The sequence below is a fragment of the Syngnathus typhle genome, linkage group LG13 (genome assembly GCF_033458585.1).
Source record: "Syngnathus typhle isolate RoL2023-S1 ecotype Sweden linkage group LG13, RoL_Styp_1.0, whole genome shotgun sequence".
NCBI lineage: Eukaryota > Metazoa > Chordata > Actinopteri > Syngnathiformes > Syngnathidae > Syngnathus > Syngnathus typhle.
In genome coordinates this window covers 10,822,575-10,843,167 of record NC_083750.1, presented here as the reverse complement: position 1 = coordinate 10,843,167, position 20,593 = coordinate 10,822,575, and the positions used below count along the sequence as shown (strand labels likewise).

At 48.1% G+C, this 20,593-nt stretch overlaps 1 protein-coding gene across 3 annotated transcripts in view; it reads right to left on the bottom strand.

The window, feature by feature from the left end:
* Positions 1 to 20,593, bottom strand: part of LOC133165380 (zinc finger protein 521) — a 72,465-nt gene that overhangs the window by 17,190 nt on the left and 34,682 nt on the right. For 2 of the 3 annotated variants that reach the window (XM_061294996.1, XM_061294994.1), the window contains exon 7: positions 15,426 to 15,617. The exons of the other annotated variant lie outside the window; for it this stretch is intronic. In XM_061294996.1, the coding sequence (XP_061150980.1) occupies positions 15,426 to 15,617 (192 nt within the window). The remainder of the gene's footprint in view (positions 1 to 15,425; positions 15,618 to 20,593) is intronic. 3 annotated transcript variants of the gene reach the window in all.

The window sequence follows — 20,593 nt, the reverse complement described above, 5'->3', positions numbered from 1 at the left end:
AAAAGCCTGAGCAAAATGCTCAAAGCACAACAATTACGCTAACCAAAACAGCCCAAATCAAAAACTCGAGCCGTCACGGTTGCATTTGTTATTTCCGATCCACGTAAACATGATCAAATACCGCCCTCCCAAACAGTTTGTGCCGCATCCGCTGAGTGTTTTATTTTCAGAACGACTAGAAGCATTTGTCGGGAGTCAAGATGGATTTATGCTAATGGCCGCCGTGTTGTTCTCCGAAGCTTGTGCGGCCGATGCAGCTCCCCCGAATGATATTAAGGACATCAATCAAGGCACTCTTTTGCCCAAAGTAATGAGTAAACAAGGGAGGGAGAAAATTGGGAATATTTAGTAGGCAGCAGTGGGTTGTTTTGAGGGCACCCTAGAAATTAAAAGAGGTCTAATCGAACAAAACAGGTCAATGAGATTCGCGCGCAGCCTTTCAAAGAGCAAACCTTTCCCCGCCGTCCTGTTTATGAGCAATTTCACCTTTAGCTCGTTTACTTTCCGGCCTACCATCTGTCTCGTAATTTCCCGTCTGATATAAGAGTTCTCCGTGAGTAAGATTTGAGTTTCGCCGGATTTTCTGCAGTCTGCGCCAGCCTCCGCGGAATTGGATGGAAGCTCCAGGCCTGTAAACAGTAGGTGGGTTTACTTCTCTCTTCTCTCGGCGGGAACTATCCATTAACAGATAATGGGGGGAAAATCAGAGTGATTAAGGCCCAGGGAATTATGGGTGAATACAAATTGACTCCACCTCCGTGCGATGCGCTCTCCTGAGGTAGAAACACCGCTCGTGGAAACAAACTCATTTCTGAAGTCGTCGCGAGCCCATTAAGGTGGGGGCAGAAGGGAGAAAGGAAAGATGGTGGGTGGTGGCGCCAAGGGATGCGAACCCCTCCGGACCAAAGCTGATTGGAGAACCGGTGCCGGCGGGGAACGCGGCTGATATGTATTTCCTGCCTGCATGCTTCGAGAAAGCATGTGCAAAATACGGCAATGAAAGGAGGAGATTAAATCGAGGTACCTTGAAGCCCCCCCTCCATCGTTCGATCAGTGAATGGATGTATCAGACAAATAGAAAAGAAAATCAAAGCGACTGAATAAAGCTAAAGTGGAAGCTCCGCTGTGTTTTGCCGGTGGGGAAGTGGGCATGTAAAAGAAGGAAAAGTGGAAGCGAAGCCAACTACCAAAGCCCTCATGTCAGGGCCCCGGGTTCATTGCATGCTTGATGCCGTGTTCTCCGGGGGGGAGGGGGGGGGGTTGACACGCCAGGGGTGGAGACACCCTCACACAGCGAGAGCAAAGAATTCTGGGGTAACACGTCTCTCGGAGAATGTCAGCTCTGATGCGGCGGCGGCGGAGGTGCTAATCAGAGCAGAGCGGAGCTCCTGCTAAGATCAGCCCGCGTTCGCCGGCCCGCAGCGTTTCCGCCAACGAGCCAAAGATGACACTTCTCCGCTGTCGACAAAACCACGGGTAACGCCTGAATGGATGTGACAAAAGGTTTTAGACCGCTGGAACAGTTTTTCGACGTTTGACAAAATGAAAAACGGCGTCCTCCTTTCGAACCAACCGAATGGATGCATTTCCACAATGCTGAATTGGAATCCCGTTGAAGCCCTCAGACACGCAGAGGTTACTACTTTCCAACTGGCCACACCGTGGTGGCATCCCACGTTTGCTACAATTTGTCACAGCTCTTTAGAAGGAGTAAACACCCTCAAGCCTGAGTCCAACTCGGGTCTAGCGCATTATTAGCATCCTCAAAGCAAGCAAGAAAAAAGCCAAAGAAACGATTCAGATTGAGGTGTGAGTCGAAGCGAGTCTCTGAATGTGAAAAGTTAATTACTGGCTCATGCCTGTCTTTTTTTTTCCTTTTTTTTTTTCTCCTCCTCCTCTCACGAGCCTCTTCAATGCAGCATTGTCAGGCTGAGGTATGCAGCTCCACTGGCTCTGTGGTCGGTCCGCACAAAGGATGAGGGAAGGGGGAGCGTTGCACACAGGCCCCTTGGCTGGGCTCGCCGCATGCAACTCTGTACAATTAGCCAGCCCCTACGTTCTGCCGGCTTATAATTATCAGTGCTTGCCTTAATTGACTCCCCTAGCCTGCTGCAGAGGGACCCCCCTCCCCCCCCCCCCATCACCACCTTCCCCCTCTCGCCACTCCGGGATCTCCAAAGTCATTTAGGAAAGCGCTCATATTTTTGGCCTGAAAAAAAGAAGGGAACATTTGGCGGCAGAGTATTCATCATCAGGTGTCTAGAGGTTTTCCTTAATAGAAAAGCTGAGTCCCACTGAGTGCGCTCCATGTAGCGGCCAGCCACGCATGCTCAGGACCAGCAAGCTGCCATTCGCAGCGGGCCGCCACACATTTGCATAATTTTATATAACACAGGCGCCCGCACTGGAAATTTAATACACCTCAGCAAATACCAGACAGGCGTTTTGCATAATTTTTTTTTTCTTCTCTTCTCTACCTTGCTTCCTCACATCATGTTTCTCTCCTTGTCTTGTCTGAGCCCCGCCGCCCTCCCCTCCGATCCCACCCAGCGCCGAGGCGGCGCTCTCTCGTCGCCCCACGCCGCGGCTCCTCTCTCTCGGTGAGGGAGAAGTTCATTACCTCAGCTAAATCAGAATTAGTCCCTTCATTTTGACGGGGCGAACTTCATTAGAAAGGCCCTTCCTTAATCCAGCCGGGAGAACTGATGAATCTACACGGGGGCAATCATTTGCTTCACGCAGCACATTCAGCCACTTCCTCCCCAGTGCTCCATTTCCTTCTTTTCTCCTTCTGTCTGTACCGTCACAATTTCATGGGATCGGCGGCGAAAAAAAAAAAAAACGGCAAACACCTGCATAGAATTAACTCGTGGCAGGGTGGAGAGGATGACTTATGCCGCACGGAATGTCCCTTCTCCCCGACAGGCTTGGGAGGCCTCTGGAGGAGCCGCAATGGATTTGGCCGACGCTCAAGCTCAGGGTCTGAGGGAAGCGCCAAGACCGTTGTACAATGCCATGGCTAATGCCGCATTCTGGTGAGGGAGGCTACGGCCCACCTCAAAACGTTCCGCTTCGCAATAAATAACATGCCTGAGTAGTGTGGCATCTTACAGAAATACTCCACTACTGTATGGGTCTCCTTCAAACGATCATCAAACAGCCGCAGTTCATTCCGAGCGACATTGTACACCTTGAACGATACAAAGCATATTGTGTTTGAAATGCGCCGTACAAATAAAGCTTTGTGGGATTCAAACACGCTCCTTTTCAGGCAACTCAAGCTGATTTACGCTGATTTTCTTTTCGAGCGAAACAGAGGGAGGACAGACAGCCCCTGACTGCCATAGCACGGAGTCTGGTGTCAAACAGATGTGCAGCTTGGCAGCTCTCTCCTTCAAAACAGAGAGCCCGTGGATTTTAGGGGGGAGCGGACCCCGTCTTCCCTCCCCCGACAGTCCAAACTCCCCACACAAGGCCCCCGCGGTCTCCGAGTTCTCATCACCTCCACGCGGGAGTCTCCTGACTTGTAATCTCGCGCTTCGCCCGTGAAGCCCCCGCGTGGTTACCCCCTACTTCCGCGGCTGATGGCTAAATTGGAATGGCGCACCCTGCTGGTGCCGCGAGCTCTGAATACACAGCGGGTACTCGCGTGGCAAAGAGGCGGCCCTCTCTTTCTCGCGCTACCTTGCATATGGCGGACGTTCACGCTGGCTGCGAGCTGCAATATCCGTGTACGGCGCACGCTGGGAAGAAAAGGCACAATCAAGAACCCGCAAAAACGCTTCTGGCGAATCGCAACCTCGTACGTGGAGTTATTCTTTGCATGTGTTAGCCATTAGCTGACGGTATTACTGCGTGAAACGTGTACTCGAGAGTACTTCAACAGCAGTCGTGAATTGGGAAATGGCAGAAAAGACTTTTTTTTTTTTTTTTTTGCTCAAATCTTTTCAGCATTTACTGTGCAGATTTGTAAGATACAAGTTAACTTTGCAACAACAACACCAAAAGCTCGCCAGATACATCATATATATTTCATTGCACTAAAATCCACTGTGGGTTTAAGAATGGAGATAGTTCAAGTGTTTTTTTTTTGTTTTTGTTTTTTTTATGCAGACTGCAACGGCTAGGTGGACAAACGCAGGCAGCCGCACTAATTACTTGGGGACTGGTAGCAACAATTTCTTTCTGCTTAAAGCTCAATTAGGCAACGTGGTTGCTCTTGTGAACAGAGGCAACAGATTATAATAATGTACAATCTCCAAAGACAATTAGAGGGCTAATAAATTCATAAAATAAAGCACAATCTTCGACCATTTTGTTTAGCCACGAGGCCACAATCGGAATACGGCAAAATGTCAAACGCAGCACAGAGGATGAAAGATTTGCATCTCGATTTTCTAGATTCGGGGGACAATCCCTGTTCGACCTTCCTATGTGGAGGTTAACAAAAACGGCAGGCGGGCCGCCAATGGCCCCCGAGCTGCACTTTGGACACCACTTAACAGTACACAAGAAAACATTTGACTGTCACTGTGGTGAAAAAAGGTCATCAAAAACAAAACACCGTGCAGTAAATACTATTTTGATTCAAATCTCCAGAAAAAAAAAAGCCCCTTCCCTTCCTCCTCCTTTTGTGTTCACGGCCATTTAATTTCCCTGCCATAAACACCATTTTAGGTGAGGTGAGCAGGGAAGGAGTACTTAGGCCAGACTGGCCCACGGCGGTATTTCCAGCAAGAGCTCTCCTGGAGAGAATACTTGTCCATTAAGACTGTCAGGTGAAGCTCTCAGAAATTGAGAGGCAGTATCTCTGGAGAGGTCCGCAGGGAGTGCGCTCAGGATTGGGCTCGGCGTGCATTCGGGGTTCAAGAAAACTCCAGCCCGACTCGGTGATATCTATGCCGGCGTCACCAGATTATTGAAAACATAACCTACTTTGCTCTACAAAGAAACGTCTATTCTATCCCTTTGAGTATCATTAAAAAGGGGTTTGGAATTACAACGCACTATTATTACAGCTCGCAAGGGGGGAGACCTCAGTCATTAAGCCTCTAAGATGTCGGCTGTTTTGATGATTTGTATCCGCTCTGTTCCCTTACAAAAGTGACAAATTCTTGCTATTTTCTTGCCAATCTCCTCGCGCTTGTCAAGTGTATCGAAAGATCACAAAAAAAAAAAAAAAGGCGCCTTCAAACGCGCGTGTGATGCATGTTGAAAATTCACCATTCCCCAATTGCGCTCGCAGGATTAAGTCGCGTCTCGCCTTTTTCTTTAACCGGTGGCTGCTGCGTCTCACATCAGAGCCGACGCGAGCGGAGCGCGCCGCTATTGTCCAGGGGAGGGAACCCTCGCTCCAACCGTCAGCGCCTCACCAACTGGGACGGAGATGATTAAAACGCACGGCGGCGCTGACTGACAGACTCCCCGGCGCTTCAAGGAGATGACAGAACGCTCCTCTAATTTTAACCACAACGCAGAGCTTCTCTGTCAAAAAAAAAAAAAAACGCCACCCTGAGATGCTTAAGTGTAACAAAAGTAACAAACTGAGTAGAGAAATAAGTTTGAAAAAAAAACAACAACAATCGGAGTGCAGGGAGGTGAGCGGGGAGAAGGCGCGGTGTCCCACCGGCGCCGCACACAAACAGCTGGAACCTGTGAGCGCGTGACAACACCTTGAAATATTTCTGTTACTTTCACAGAAATATCTGATGCTGATGCACATGTGTGATGCTTCCGCCGCATCCTCGTCCCAGCACAAACACACACACACACACACAAATCAGATGATAGCTGACATTCTTTATAGCAGGCATGTGGAGGTGGGAGAAAGCAAAGTGAGAGGTGGAAGGTGACGTGCAAAACAAGGAGCGAGCCCGATTTACACTGCAGCTCTCAATTTAATCACCATTTTGATTGTGTGCGCTCTATTTATATGTCGGGCGCTAACAAGTTTCGATTGTTCACGCAGGGATGTCGAATCAGAGCGCTCTGACAAATTCACAAACGATAATCAGGGTGAAAAGAAAATCTGTACTTCAATTTGGATCCGAATTTGGTCCCAATTTGATTCAACTTGATCCACGTGGCGCCACGTGTCTGAAAATGTTCCTTCACAGAGGGCGGCCGGGACGGGCTGGGGAGCTTCTCTTTCATTGTCACGTTATACGGCGTACTAAATGATTCACAGAAAAGTCGAATCTTTTACATCGGCGTCAGCAATTCAGCCAGGCGCCCTTGTGGGGGAATTCTTTTTGTGTGTTTTTATTGAAGTCTGCGCCCAAAAGCCCTGACAGGGGGCCCCCGAGGGCGCTTGTCTTCACCTTCAAATCATAAGATGGAGTGCAGAAACTCCCTCTGTGCTCTCAATTATACCGCTCGACGCCCCCCCCCCCCCCCCCTTCGGTCCGACAGGCATGCACGCAACGCTGCCCTACCCAGAAAAATAAAACAAGGAAAAGTCTGAAGTAAGGCGGTCCCGGTGGAGGGCGCCAGCGTCACCTTGCTGCTGGATCAGTTGACAGGCTCCCTACGAAGCAGGTCCACCCCCTCCTCCCCTCCCCCGCGGGTCTTTCACACTTGATACTACAAAGTGACAGTTGGTACTTCATCCTGAGGGATGGGCCAAAAGGAGCTATCGTGGCTAGAACCTTTTCTCAACACATTCCGACATCTATTTTAGCATATTTTTTGTTATGGACACACCACAATAAGAAAGAATGGAATTATATGGAACCTCTAAAAATCTGTATATTTATGGCAGTCCTTGTCTTTTGGGAATGACTTGAATTCAATGTCGTCATTTTGGTGTGGGTTCTTGTTTATTTGATTTTTTCTTAAGCCCTTGAGATGTTCGGTCAAATTACGAGTCGTCCAAAGGTAAAGTCAACGGGAGCGCAAGTGAGGTGCGGCCAAAGGATCGCTGTCATTTCATGGGCGGCCACAGCTGTACAAACACGCAAATCAGGCCATTTCTGCCTGCTCGATGGAATCCACTTTGCATGAATGGCCTCTATTTTCCCCGGGCCAAAAAGGACCATTTTCCACATGTCTCCATGAAGACGACAGGCCTCAGATGAGTGGAAATGCAACATGAGTTGGGGCCAAATCCATGTGGGAAATTTTAGCTCCTCTGGCTGACTTTGCCCAAGACCTCGCTCGCCCAGGTCCTTCCGCCTGCCCGCCTGACCTGTCAAAAAGCTTCCTCATCCTTCCCAAACAACATAAAGCAGCCACCGCTGGCGAGGTCAGGGGGGCAGCTGCCCCGGGTGCCCGGACGCCTTCGCAAACGCTGGCGCAAACGCTGGAAAAGGGCAGCCAGTGAAAGGGAATCTTTTCAAAGTGAAATCTCCAGCTGATGGCTTAGAGCTCCACACCCCACAGTTTGTTTCTCTTGCTGCTGTCAGATGCTCGGCCTGAGCCATTTGGAAGGATTAAAAGGGGGGGGGGGGGGCGAACCGGACAGTAGCGCAGGGCCTGAGTGATGGCTCCAAGACCCCACGGAGCGTGATAAACCTTTTGACCGTGACGCCCCCCCCACCCCTGTGATGACCCCTGACCTCTGGTTCTGTGCCACGGACACAACGATGCAAAAGAATGACCTCCACAATGGTGGGCAGTTTACCTGCCTGTTCGGATCATCTGGCATTTAAAACCAAATGAAAGCTTCGAGAATGTCGTCGTGTCTTTTTATCTGTTACTGGGATCACCAACCATTAGCAAGACATTTCTTCTTCTTCTGTCTAAATATAAAGAACTGAAAAGAGGTGGAACATCAGCGTCTCCTGGAATGGAGCGAGAAGGAAGACTGCACCAAAATCAACACTTTTGCAGCTGACCACATAAATGAGCCAAACGCGTGTCTGTCCAAATGTTCTGCGGTCGGCCAAAGATGAAGATATTTGGACACCCTGGCTAGAAAGGGAGAGCGATAATCCAAAGAACACCAACAATGGCGGTAATATGCTCTGAAGCCCGGAAGCGAACGACGTCTATTTTCAAATTCATTTCAAAGCACTAGCTCGACGGCTCTATAACGCTAATTATAATCAAGTCACGCCCCATTACCTATTCAAATAATGTGTAATCTGCAGGCGCGGTGAAATCGCTATGGAAGAAATGAATGGCCGCTGCCAAAGTACGTGTATTATTAGCAGAGGCGCAATGACACGTCCACCTTTTCCGCTCCACGCCGGGCAGGGCAGCGGCTCCAAGGTCGCGGCGGTCCATGCCAGTCATTCCGCAGATCCATTTTGCCTCCCCAGGCAGGCAGGCGGGCAGGCAGCCTCCATCCCTCCCTCCCTCCCCCGTGTTGTTGGCCCAGTGATTCAGTGCCTTGCATTAAGAGCAATTCACCTGCCTGCGGCATCCCAGCGGCACAGCTCCCCCGGGGAAACCAGGTGGAGCATAAAAAAGTTCCACATATGGTAAAGTCAAGCTGCTCGGAGACTGCCGAGTGTCTGCTGTGGGGATAGCGGCTCCTAAAAGGCCCAGCTGGTACTTGGAAAAGAGCTTGTGCATTACTACACCTCCCTGTCTGTTTGGGCTCCCCTTTGGAAAGTGTTGGCCGGCGCACATGACCGGCCATTTTAGATTCCTCCCTCTACCCTGCCTCATCTCCCGCTCCCGCTTCTGTATCCAATTGAACATTTGGTCCTCCACTGCCGGTTAATCAAATTCCTCCATCTGGCCCCCGTGGTCCCGATGGAACTCAAAAGGTGCAGCCTGAGCCCTGGTCCAAGAGCGTTTTAAGGGGAGGGGGGGGGGGAGCCTGGCGAAGGAGACGAGGACTGCCGAGCTAACTTACGCAGCCCAGTCAACTAGATCGGGGTAGTGTGCACAAGGCCGGTCGTTTTGGGCAAACAGGAACAGCTTGGGACTAAGTACCAGAAGCCTGCTGTTCTCATCCAGCTCTGGGATCAGATGACAGTAGGAGGATTTTAAGAGCTAATACCTCCATCCACTGCAGAATGCACAATTGAATCGGGTCTAAATACTGCTCCTGACGACAGATGGCATGTAGCAATGTTATTTACTTGCCGCAACAGTAGAGGGCGCTGTGTTTGGGGCAAAGAATTGCAGCATGGAATTAAATTTTGAGCTGATGCCGAATAATGCAACCTGAATCAAAGCATAAGATGCATCCTGCCGTTTAGACTCAAGACAGACAAACCTAAAAGGCAAAACAGCTTCTGGAGGTTACTTAACCTCCATGACACTGTAGGGCCCAGCTCGTGGAGGGGGGGAAAAAAAACCCCATAAAAGCTAAGTAATGGACCAAGAAATTACAACATGTGCGTTAAATCTCATCTGGTTCATGCTGAACAAGTGCTGGCGGAAAGAGACGACAAGCTGCATCTCGGTGTCCTCCTGGCACGTCAGAGAAACTGAAGGATCACACAAAGAGTGGAGCAACTGCATTCCTCTCGCTTAGTTTCTGTAACTGCGGAGGGCGCAACTCCAGAAAAGATGGCAACCAAACGACCTATTATTTACAAGCGCTCCTGACTTCGATTGAATCTTTCGGACTCAAACAAATCAGAATCTCACAGCTGCTTTGCCTCTTTAAGCCTTAGAGGGCGCTGTTCTCAGACTAAATCAGAAAGGAGCCACGGAATGAAGACATTAGCTTATTGTCTTCCTCGAGATCAAAGTCGCCGCGAATCAGTAAGTAAGCGGCGTCTAAGCCCGCACTCTGATCAAAAAGGAGTCGTGTTCAGATATCACGCAAAGCCGGCGGGGATCTTTCCATCCCCTGGAGAGCGTCTGTTGCCTTGGTAAAATATCTCCTTCACATATTTTTCAAACGTGACCGCAGTGGCAACGGTAAAATGCTTACAATCCAGCGTTACTCTTTGATTGGCGAGGAGCTGAAGGGAGGTCAGCACAAATACAAAACGTCTGGCTCTGCCCGTTCACGTCCGACTATCGTCTCTCTCCCCTGCCAGGTGGCAAAACATGTGTCAATAATTAAACTGCTTTTACGTAACACGCTACAGGAACACAATGCAATTTGCTCCCCATATTTCATTGGGCCTTTATGAAAGCACATGAGAGAGTGTAATTAATCAAACCACTGGAATATGCGAACGGCAATTTCCACTTAATGGCACTTACAGGGATTGGGTCCCTTAAGCACCCTGTTCTGTCTACCAAACGAGCCGGATTCATTTTCATCTTGGTAGTTCAGAGGAGAAAACCTGGCGCGGATGTTAAACGACGCCCGTTTGACATCGCCGCAGTCGCGACATGCCCCAGGATTCCGTGAACGGATAAGAAAAAAAAATCATTCTTTGCCATCTTTCTTGGTCGTTTTTGCCGTGACCTGAAAAGCAGGACGTCTGTCTCGACTGGACCGCGGGATGCTAACCGCTACCCAGCCAGGGACGGGAAAAGGATCATTGGCGGCTTTTAGTGGCTTTTTGGGTAAGAAGATGGTCTTGGTCTAAATGGCACCCATGTCCCGAAAAGTGTTTTTCTCTCTCCCCCCTACTTCCATCTGCCTCTCCAAAGACTCATCTAAGTGCAGCATCTTGTTTCGGTAATTCAGCCAGGGCCGAGACAGTGGAGAGAGGAATGTCATCGATTTCCCTCGCATTTGGTTCCTCCTAGACTTCCTCTAAGTCCTCTTTGGGGACATGGATTGGAATATTGGACAGGACTGCGTCATAAGACAAGCGTGGTTTCCATCTAAGGTCAAGTAAAGACACAAAGTGTCATTTTGAGAATGATTCAGAATGATTCAACTCTCGGATTGATTCGTTCGTTCCACAAAGCCATGGATGGCGCATCTATCCTTCTTTTACATACGGGGAAGAAGCAGCAGACCTTCAAAGGACTCTGGTCTGAGTTTGCGGTAGGTCTTACCGCCATCCCGGCCGTCTTCCTGTTGGCCCCGCTTAGTAGCCCCTCAGCATCGGCGCCCTTTAGGGCTCCTAATAATTCATTTTGTGCCGAGTGGAAGACAGCCTGCTAAATTCTTAATAACAGTCAGCAACTCTCAGGCTGCGCTTCCATTCATTAACATCTTATTGAGATATTCTTTAGCACAAAAGCAATTAAAAATGCAACACAGCTACCTGCAGATCTGGGCGTGTAATATTTTCCAAATAGAGGCCGATCCCTCGTGCCATTAGGAGAGGCAAGTGAAATCCAAACAAGACAAATCTATCTATTGTTTATCACCTCCTCGGGCTTTTTACCCAGAGGCCAAAACATGAGGGGGAGGGGGGGGGAGAGGTCATTAAATTACCATTCACTTCTCTATCCGAGTTAGACACGTGATGGCAGAATGGGCGCTAATTACCATAAAGAGCTCCATTCCATTGAAGGGAGGAAAGCCATTCCACTTGTTTGGCCTTCTCTCACCAAAGCATCAGGGAACCAGAAGCATCACCTGGAGGCTTTTGTGTTTGGATCATCAATTGATTGTGATTGTGATGAATACCCCGAATCAAAACAAGAGCATCATGTTCAAAGTCACGTTTGAAGTTTTTGAGATTCGATTAATATCTCCTCTTCTGTGTGGCTCATATTCTCGAATCCAACAATACGTCCAATGGGCATTTCATTCCAAATGTGAAATCGCCTTAGAGCACGTGGGCACCAATATCTTCAGTTGAGCAAACGCAAAGATTGGAAAGTGGAATACAAGCAGCACATAAATAAGAAACAGGACGGCAAAATGGAGGGAAAGATTTGTGATTTTCCCCTCTCTCCGTTCCCCCGCGAGACCTCCCTTGATGCCAAGCATTCATCATTCAGCCTCTAATATCAGTTATTCTGTGGCTCCTCTGCTTACAGCAGAATTAATTTCTGCTTTAATTACTCTCATCGGCGGAATGCTGATGAAGGAGAGGGACCAGGCATTCTGGGACCCGGGCCTCATTCCGCCGCTTTAATTTGAATGAATTCCACACGGAGACGCTGGCAAACAACTGGCAGCCGGGCCCCGGGAGCCATGCAGGGAGCCGCCCCCGCGGCCCCCGCTACGCTACCTCGTGTGTGTATGGCATGATGAGTGTGTCACACAGGAAGAAGAAAGGCACTGACTGATGGATTGTGCGACGAGTGTGCATGTTGGGCCGCCTCCGCATCGACGAGCTCGGAAGGAAGCGAGCGGCATTCCGTAGAACGGCTGCGGCAGAACCTCATCAATAGTTAATCTGATCATTCCAATATGGCGCGTCATACTCACCACCGTATATCAGGAGAACAAAAAAAGAATGTTCACGGCCACGTTCGCATGGTGAAAACGAGTGCAGAAAGCGCGTTGTCGTCATTGACTTTCCGCCAAGCCCGCTTGCAGGACGCTGCGTATTGGCTGCATCGAGATTCCAATTGATTATGCGGGTCTTGCATACCGATTCGTTTTGATTAAATGTGAGCTTGGGTTTTTGTTTTTCACGGATTCTAATGAAACGAAGACACGGGAGGATAGCGTGCCAATGAAGTACGGCTGCTCAAATGCAGGGAGGAAAAACAAAAGTTCTGGGGATGAACGTATTCAGCGTTAGCTCCCACTGGACCCTCAGAACGAAAGTTATGCTTCTCATCACTTTAATCTCACCAACAAGCCACAATATGTTGTTAAATTAATAAAAGAATAATTGTGGAGGTGTAGCTAATGTTGGCTGAGTTCATAATACGTTTGCTATATCCCGCTGCCACGTTAGCATGTTTGTTTTGCCCCAGTTAAGCTAACGTAGCACACCTCGCTAACGGAGCACAATGTGCCGCAATGAAGCCCCCGTAAAAGCAACGTCCTTGGTATGCTCGACCTTTCGCGACCCTCAAAGCTCCGGACAGGCGGGCGGCGGCAGCCTACGCGCGCTGTCCGTTTTTTGGCAACCTCAACGCCCACCCACCCTTTGCCTCCCCTCCGGGCCGCCATGAGCAGCTGGGTCACAAACACTAAGCGCATTAATATCTTCTTAATGATAATAATCATTACAGCATAAGCACCTTCCCCCGATGCGGGACGGCTCACGAAAATGTGCCAGAGTAGCATCGTCGTTAAAAAAAAAAAAAGAAGAGATGAAATGACTCTTAATGGGCAACAACTTACAGTCACCATGATAGCGCCGACACTAATGCAATAATGTGATAATGAGAGACAGCCAAGGCATTAGGGAGACCAAATCCGGGGTGAATGAATAAATAATATTTGGATTTAAAAAGTGGCCATGACACGGTTACCACTGCAGATGTTCATGGAACAACAGTCTTGATTATATATGTTTTAATGAGCCCTAAGATGAATTTCCTAATGCAGCATCGGCAAGAGCACTTTGCCACCTTTTCGGGTGTCCACGCACACACACACATACACACACTCACACACCCGCACTTCATTTCATACTGTCACTATTCACCTATCACAGGCCATTATGCGTTTCATCTGCGTTCATTATTGAAGCTAATGATCTGTTGTCCTCTCAAGGAAGACTACATTAAAAGTCTCTTACTAACTTAATTAGTAATTATGAATGTTAAAGATTAATCAGCCAGTGAGTGGCTTAAGGTTGGCGTCTCTAGGCGGCGGGGGGGGGGTGGGCAAAAAGCGCAGAGACAAAAAGAGGCCACGTTCATGTTCACACTGGAAATGGAACGTGCCGTGAGGAATACACTCACTCTCTTGCCGGAAAGACATTTCAAAACATTCATTGAGGGAGGAAATGTCTTGGCCAGTCCATCACCATCTTGATTTTTAAGAACGTTATGAATTCATTTGTTTTAATTTTACTGTATTTCCTTGCATGAGCAAACAGTGCACCCTTTTTAAAATGAAAAACGAGCTTTGACACGTCCGTCCATATTTTGCCGGCTATAATTTGTGCTCATTATGAATTTAGCAGTGGTGCTAATGCTAATACAACAAAGGAGACCCGGTCGGTCCAGCAATCTCACACATCTCGTGTCTAAAAATGAAAGTTGCAGACACACATTCCAAGGTAGTGTCAAAAAGGAAAAGAAGAAATAACATTTGACACTTTTCACGGCATCACTCCTGGATAGAGTTTGGCACACCAGTCTTGAAGTGCCAACAGATCTAATATAACAGGAAGTAGCGTCTAATATGAGAACTTGCGATGCATGGCAGCGCTCACATTATCTCCCGCTAACAAGATGGAAATAGATCTCCTTAATTAAGCCCAGGGTGTACACCAATTCCTGTCTATATCGCCACCTCCCTGACAATTCCACCTCAGCAGCTCCGGTAAATACTGTATCCAAGCGCTGCTACACATTAAAGCTTAATAACGAATAAGGCTTTCATCCAGGGAGTTTCCTGTGTGATTTCCATTCATTTGAGGAGGGGGGCTATGCGGGCGGGAATAGCCCAGGACCATCTCCCTGTTTTCCGGAGCATGTGGATGCTTAAACCGGCCGGGGGGGTTGCGTGCGAGAGGAAAACAAGCAGCAACTTGAAGTGTGCTGAGTTGCCGAATGTTGAGGATGCAAGCTGCGTTTCTGCGCCAACTTCACCAATTAGTGCTCAAGACATCGATTTTTTTTTTTTATCTCGGAGTTCTACCTTTTAATGCGAGCGGTCGGGATTTTTTTTTTTTTTTTGCTTCAAAGTACAATTCTACACATGGTTACTATCAAAGCTAGTTCATCCAAGCGCCACACAAATCTCTGAAGATTAGCGCTGATGCTAGTGCTAATATGAAACGAGAGGTGTCAATATTGCAGAAATTGGGTGCTCGTTGGTTGCCATGGAAACGCCAGCACGACCGCACTTATTTCTTTCTAGCTGGCGTTGTTTTTAAAGCGCCGGCGCTGTCCCGGCAAGTCCGACAACAGAAGCCAGTGTAAATCATCGAGACTGTTTTTTGCTAAACTTTCAACAAAAGGTGAACAGTTGACAGAAAATCATTTTATAGTTTTCCCGTGTCCTTTAGAGGAGACACACAGGGAGTTGGGGTTGGGGGCTGGCTGGCTAGTGGCCTGCAGCACCTGAAACCTATTACGGGGCTGTGGAACATTCCACAGGGTTCCTTCACTTTAGCCAGAGGACATCATAAAGGTCCTTGCAGAGCAGTGTGAAACAGTACGAGTAGATTTAGAAGTAAATGTTTGTTTGGTCACTCAAGTTTGAGCCACCTTTGCTCCCAATTCTTACAAAGCAACGCCATGATCAAAACATTTACTGTTGGCGAGCCAAGCAAAACTTTTTTTTTTTTTATCAACTTTTTTCTTTTTGTGATTTTTATTATTGTCACATGGTCTGCCATCTGGACTTAAAACAGTAGGGCCCAGTAGTGTGCTGACACTGAAAACAAACAAGCATAAACACACAAAAGCGTCTGCCAAATTTCTCGCAGATATAGTCTGGCTTTGTGTGTCTATATGTGTTTTAGTGCCACCGAGGCCCGTCTCTTTGGCTGAGCCCGCGCCTCGCCTCGCCTCGGCGTTATGCTCACTGGGTTTGGCTCTATGGGTGTCTGTGGCCTCTCCTCTGGTCGCCCGTGTCCATTTGCTCTGCGGGTATGGCAGGCCCGAGCTGACAGATGGCCGCCCCTCTCTCCATTCCGCTCCAGAGTAACACAGTAACTGGTTTTTCCTCCGCCGTTGACCTTGCCACAGCCAGCCAGCAATCCGGGCTGGCACTCGGCCTGTCGAACAGGAGGGTAATGAAGTCCGGCGCTGCTCACATGATTATTAAGGCTTTGACGCTGGGGGGCCTTTTCAGAGCCCCATGCCCCACACACACACATGCGCTCCCTCCTCCTCCTGCTCCTCCTCCTCCCCTGTCAGCCATTGGCGACGTAAAAGTTAGATGAGAATAGTCACAGTTTTGGAAAAGCACCACCAAAAAGCTCGCTCTGCACTTTGGATAACTTTGACAACTTTGCTAATCATCAGCATGTGTCTTTTCTCAAAAGACTGGAATCGGAGCCTTCTACCAACGGCCATCTTAGGTGCAAAAGTTAAATCACGCCGCCATTAGCGACGCCAACTTCTAAGAGCGCCGCGGTTCGACAGCAGCGCGAGGCCCTCGGCGCAAAAGCATCACCGGGTAGGCCAGTCGTGGGATTTGAGAGGCGTCGCTAGCAGCTCTGACCTTTAGCGATTGGGGGGGGGGATCTGTTTGCGCCGCTCCTATTAGTCGCCCCTCCCTGGAGCAGCCCGCCACCCACCTCCGGCCAGACTGCTAAGCAACCTCATCAGACCAGGGGTGCACATCCAGGGGTGACACCCCGGAGACCGACGAGAGGCGGAGTAACGCCGAGGTTAATTTCCATCATGCACTATTTATGGACTTCACTTCAGAACAAGGCTTGGCATTAACACTCCAAAAGAGACATCCCTCCTGTATATCAATAAAACATAGACTGAAGGGCAGGACAGGAGGAGCCTACCTTCATTCAGTCTGCATTCAAGTCAATTCTCCATTAGGCTCTTAAAAATAATGACATTGTTGCCAAACTAGTTTCGATGTACACATCACCATGGCGACAGCCAACCAGTCGGCCCACTGCGATTGTACAAACAGGTCGTATGAACTGAGAAAATCCGATATTTTTTCACATGTTGGCCCATTCTGTGAGGTGTGCGGAAATGTCAGGGAAGAGAAAAAAAAATCAATAGATAAGGACCACATCAGACCCCGCTTGTCTGGCCTAGGGAAGGCGCATCCCTGCAGTGATGTCAATTATCTTTGCTTCACAACAAAAAAAAAAAAGAACATCAAAAAGTCGGCACTACTTTCAGCATGGAGGTATTTGTAAAAAAACTTTCCTTTGATTCCAAGCTCGACTGAATTAAGCTGAGAATTGTATTGCCAGCACTTTTTTGTCCATCCCCCCCCCCCCCCAAGTTCATTTTGCTTTCAATTCTCCTCATGGATGCAACATTAGTCAGCTAGCGGTGTAATGTAACAAGCGGTAAGGTGCACATAATTGCATATTAGCGGCAGCACACTTGGCTGCGCGGGAGGTGACTGCGCTAACGAAAGGAGAGGTGTTATTAATCACCAATTAATAAAAGCGGGCAGATATCACACTCGCTATGCAGCACGCGCGGCGGCTTCTTTTGTTCCAGCCCGAAGCTCCGATGGGTTTTTCTCCTCTTTATTATGATTACATTGATGGTGCTCAATTCCTGATCTATTGACTTCTTGCGTTCTAGCCTCCAACGAGGAGTTCGACCAGGAGTGTTTGTTTGCACATGACGTGTGTGCATGCTCTAATAACAAATCACTCGTGCCGTCAGACGTCACTAATCGATTTGCCGCATCCAGAACATCTTGGACAGGCACTTTTAAGATTAATTTTCTACTTTTATCTAGCTATCATGTAGCTATTTCATTCAACTGGAAACATTTCAAGTAAATATGAGCTGGAATGAGAATCAAACATTCAAAATTGAACTATCTAACGTGAGCCAATTATCTGAGGAGGACATTTTTAGTTTGTTTTTTTTTCTAGCTTGATTTTTGTTAGGGGGGAAAATTCCTTTACAGATTCAGAGTTTTTGTTGTTGGATAATAAAATAAAATAAAATATAGTATAGAGTATTTCTTTGCTTCTTTCTTTTGTTTCTTGATTTAGTTTGGCTGAAAAGTTGCAAACCTCAACTGATAAAAGTAAATTATCACAAGCTACACGACTGAACCTTTAAATCATCGAAAACAAAAACGAGCTCCGTGTTATCACGCAAACCAAAGTGGAAACATAAAAACGAGGGAGCCCACAGTGGCCGCTTCCCACTGAGCGGCCAGCTGTACAGCAAATGTGCCTTTCCCCTCTCCGTCCCCCAAAGCGTCCCACCCCTTTGCTCGGTGCCCACCGTCTTACGCCCGGGTCGCACTGTGCAGGAAGAGGGCTCATCCCTGACTTGGCTCCAAGCCGTCACCAGCCCAGCAAAATTCTAAAGGTGACCCTCCCCCCCCCCCTCCATACTACAAAAACAAAAACTTTGCTAGGATGCTGTTTGTTTTGTTTACAAGTGTCCTTCAGACCAAATGGAGTGATTTTACAGAGATTAAAAGAGAAAGCCTTTTTCATCTTTTAAGAAGGCAGCCTGCGCCGCACGGAGCGACATTTGAAACAGTACGATAAATGGAGCACAAGCGACCCCCCTCGTGAGGCTCCAAATGTCAAAGTTTACAGCGGGGTCAAAGTAAAGCAACGGGGCTTCATCATGGCGTGCTGGTAAAACCCAGAGCGGGCTTTTGTGTCATTGAAAGACCTCCAAACGTCCTGGTAAAATATCACCAAAAAACTACATTGGGACTTTCAAAGCTGAGCCGAAGCTCCATTTTTTTGAAGATGAGACACAAAATTCAAATGACTTGAGATTTCAGAGCATCGCTCAAGTGCAACTGGATTTAGACTGCGGGTGACACAATTAGGGGAAAACTTATTTTTATTCTTTCCCTTTTGACTTGACATAAGAGAAACATTATTGCAGTGTTCTACGGTAATAATTTATTACCTGTCCAAAAAATAATCCTGATGAATTTAACACTCGCTATCCCATGCACACAGTTGTACTTAATTGTATTTTATTTCTAATAAATGGCCTTCTAAAAGTTGAAATGTTACTGAGGGTAAATGAGGTCTGGAGCAGATTATTTTGATGGGGGGGGGGGGGGAAATGGATTGACTTGGAAGTCCAGCAGTGCTTTTGACTACAGTACGTTCCACTCTTCCATTTTCCCCACGTGGAGATATTGTGAGGTTTCCTATCCGAATTATAGAGAAATATAAAAGATTATACGGTGACGGCAGCTGAAAGAACTATAAATCTGCCAGTCTCTGGAGAAAAATTGGACACCCTCGATTCTGCGAGCCCGCCATGCCAAAAAACTCTAAAGAGTGGCCAGCTGTCTTCTGGCCTGCTATTAAATTGCTCCTCGGATGGTGGCGATATCATTTTTTTTCCTCCCTCCCTCCTTTCAAAGGAGTCTCCCACCAGGTCCCCAAGCAGAGCGGCCAGCTGCACGGCAAATGTGCGCTGATCCATCTGGGCCCGTTCGGGCTGCGACCTCCAGCTTAAGACGCCGCGGTGCACTGCCACCTCACATACATTTTTTTTTTTTTTTTTAATACCCACATCTCAAATACTTTATGCGTGAGCGTCCGAGCGGCATGGAAAGGTGCAGCGGAGCTTGGAGTGCTGCTCGCATTACAAAGGCAGCTCATATGGACGATTTTGTCCGTCCGTCCGAGTTTCCGTTACGTTTTCGCGTACATTAGCGCTCGGAGCGACTATATATAGAGTTATCAGTGTGAAGTGACACCGTAGAGGAACGGGCCATGGATGAAAACAACACCCCTATGAATCCAGCGTCTGCTCCATTACCTACGCTAATAACGCTGACAGCTGAGCGGCGATGACCCCGGCCCCCCTGTTTCCCCTCTCCCGTGCAGATGGCCATTAAAGAGAGAAAGTGTCCTTTTTTTCCACCAGAGAAGGTATTTAGAGCTTTTCTAAATGAGTTTTTTTTTTTTCACTGCGTTTTTTGGCCCAGACTAGTTTTGCAGTGATTATAGGACTGGATGGGATTCAACTCTGTGATGCTAACGCCGACGTAGAGACAATTGTCGGTTAGCTTTCGCCAACCTGGTCGGGGCTGCTACCTTCACTCCTCTAACTGATTGAAATGGTAACTGAGGCGCGATCAGGTAATCGAGAAGCCGATTGAATCAGACAGATACGGCTCATAGTCGATGCATGATTTTTTTTTTGTCAAGGCGGAAAGTTGGATACACTAATGTTGGATATCTCGTAAAATTGTGCAGGTTGTCACATTGTGGCGCATTTCCCTTTCCTTCCGCTCTCTGTATTTGCTCTACGGATATGACAAAGGCCCTTCTCCGCATTTCACAAATGGTCAAGCAAACGCATCCATGCAGCCTTTAGAGGAGTCTGACGCAATCATGCGGAATACAAAGCGACGGCATATCAGAGGAGTAAGACATCAGACAATCAGCCATCCTCCTGTTATCTTAAGCTGCCCGAATTCCACTATTACGGGGGAGCTGTGCGCGGGCGCCGCTGAAAGACATAAAGTAACCGGTAGGGGGCTTTGTTTTGTATCCTCCCGGTGTGCTCCGTGCCCGCCTTTGCAACAGAAAGGACTAATGCTGGCACGGTACTGTATTATGCGCCCCCCGAAGAATAGTGGGTGAGCAGATTGCAAAGATGAATACAAAACACACACCTACACTCTGGGCTCATCTCTCTCCTTTGCAAATGCTCCGTGGCATCAAAATCACAAATCACATGCTTCTGATTGTTTATGCACAAACAGTGGGCCCCTGATAGAATTGCCGAGCGGTCCTGATAGAATTGCCCACCGTGTTTAAATTCACCTGCGCCTAGAAGCGTGTCCCAAACAGAGAGGCGGTTTGGTTCCAGATCAATGACTCGCTCCCCCACTGAAGACAACAGATAATGCAGTGTAATGAAAGAGCCGCCAAACGAGCTGAATAAATGAATGAATAAAGGAACGTGAGACCAGAATTCAGATACCTACTTACTGCAGGCGAGGGGGGGGGGGGAGGAAAAAAAAAATGTTTCCCAATTGTTTTGTCTTTCCAAATGCTTCTGCCTGCATACAGATGACACACAAAGCCGGCCG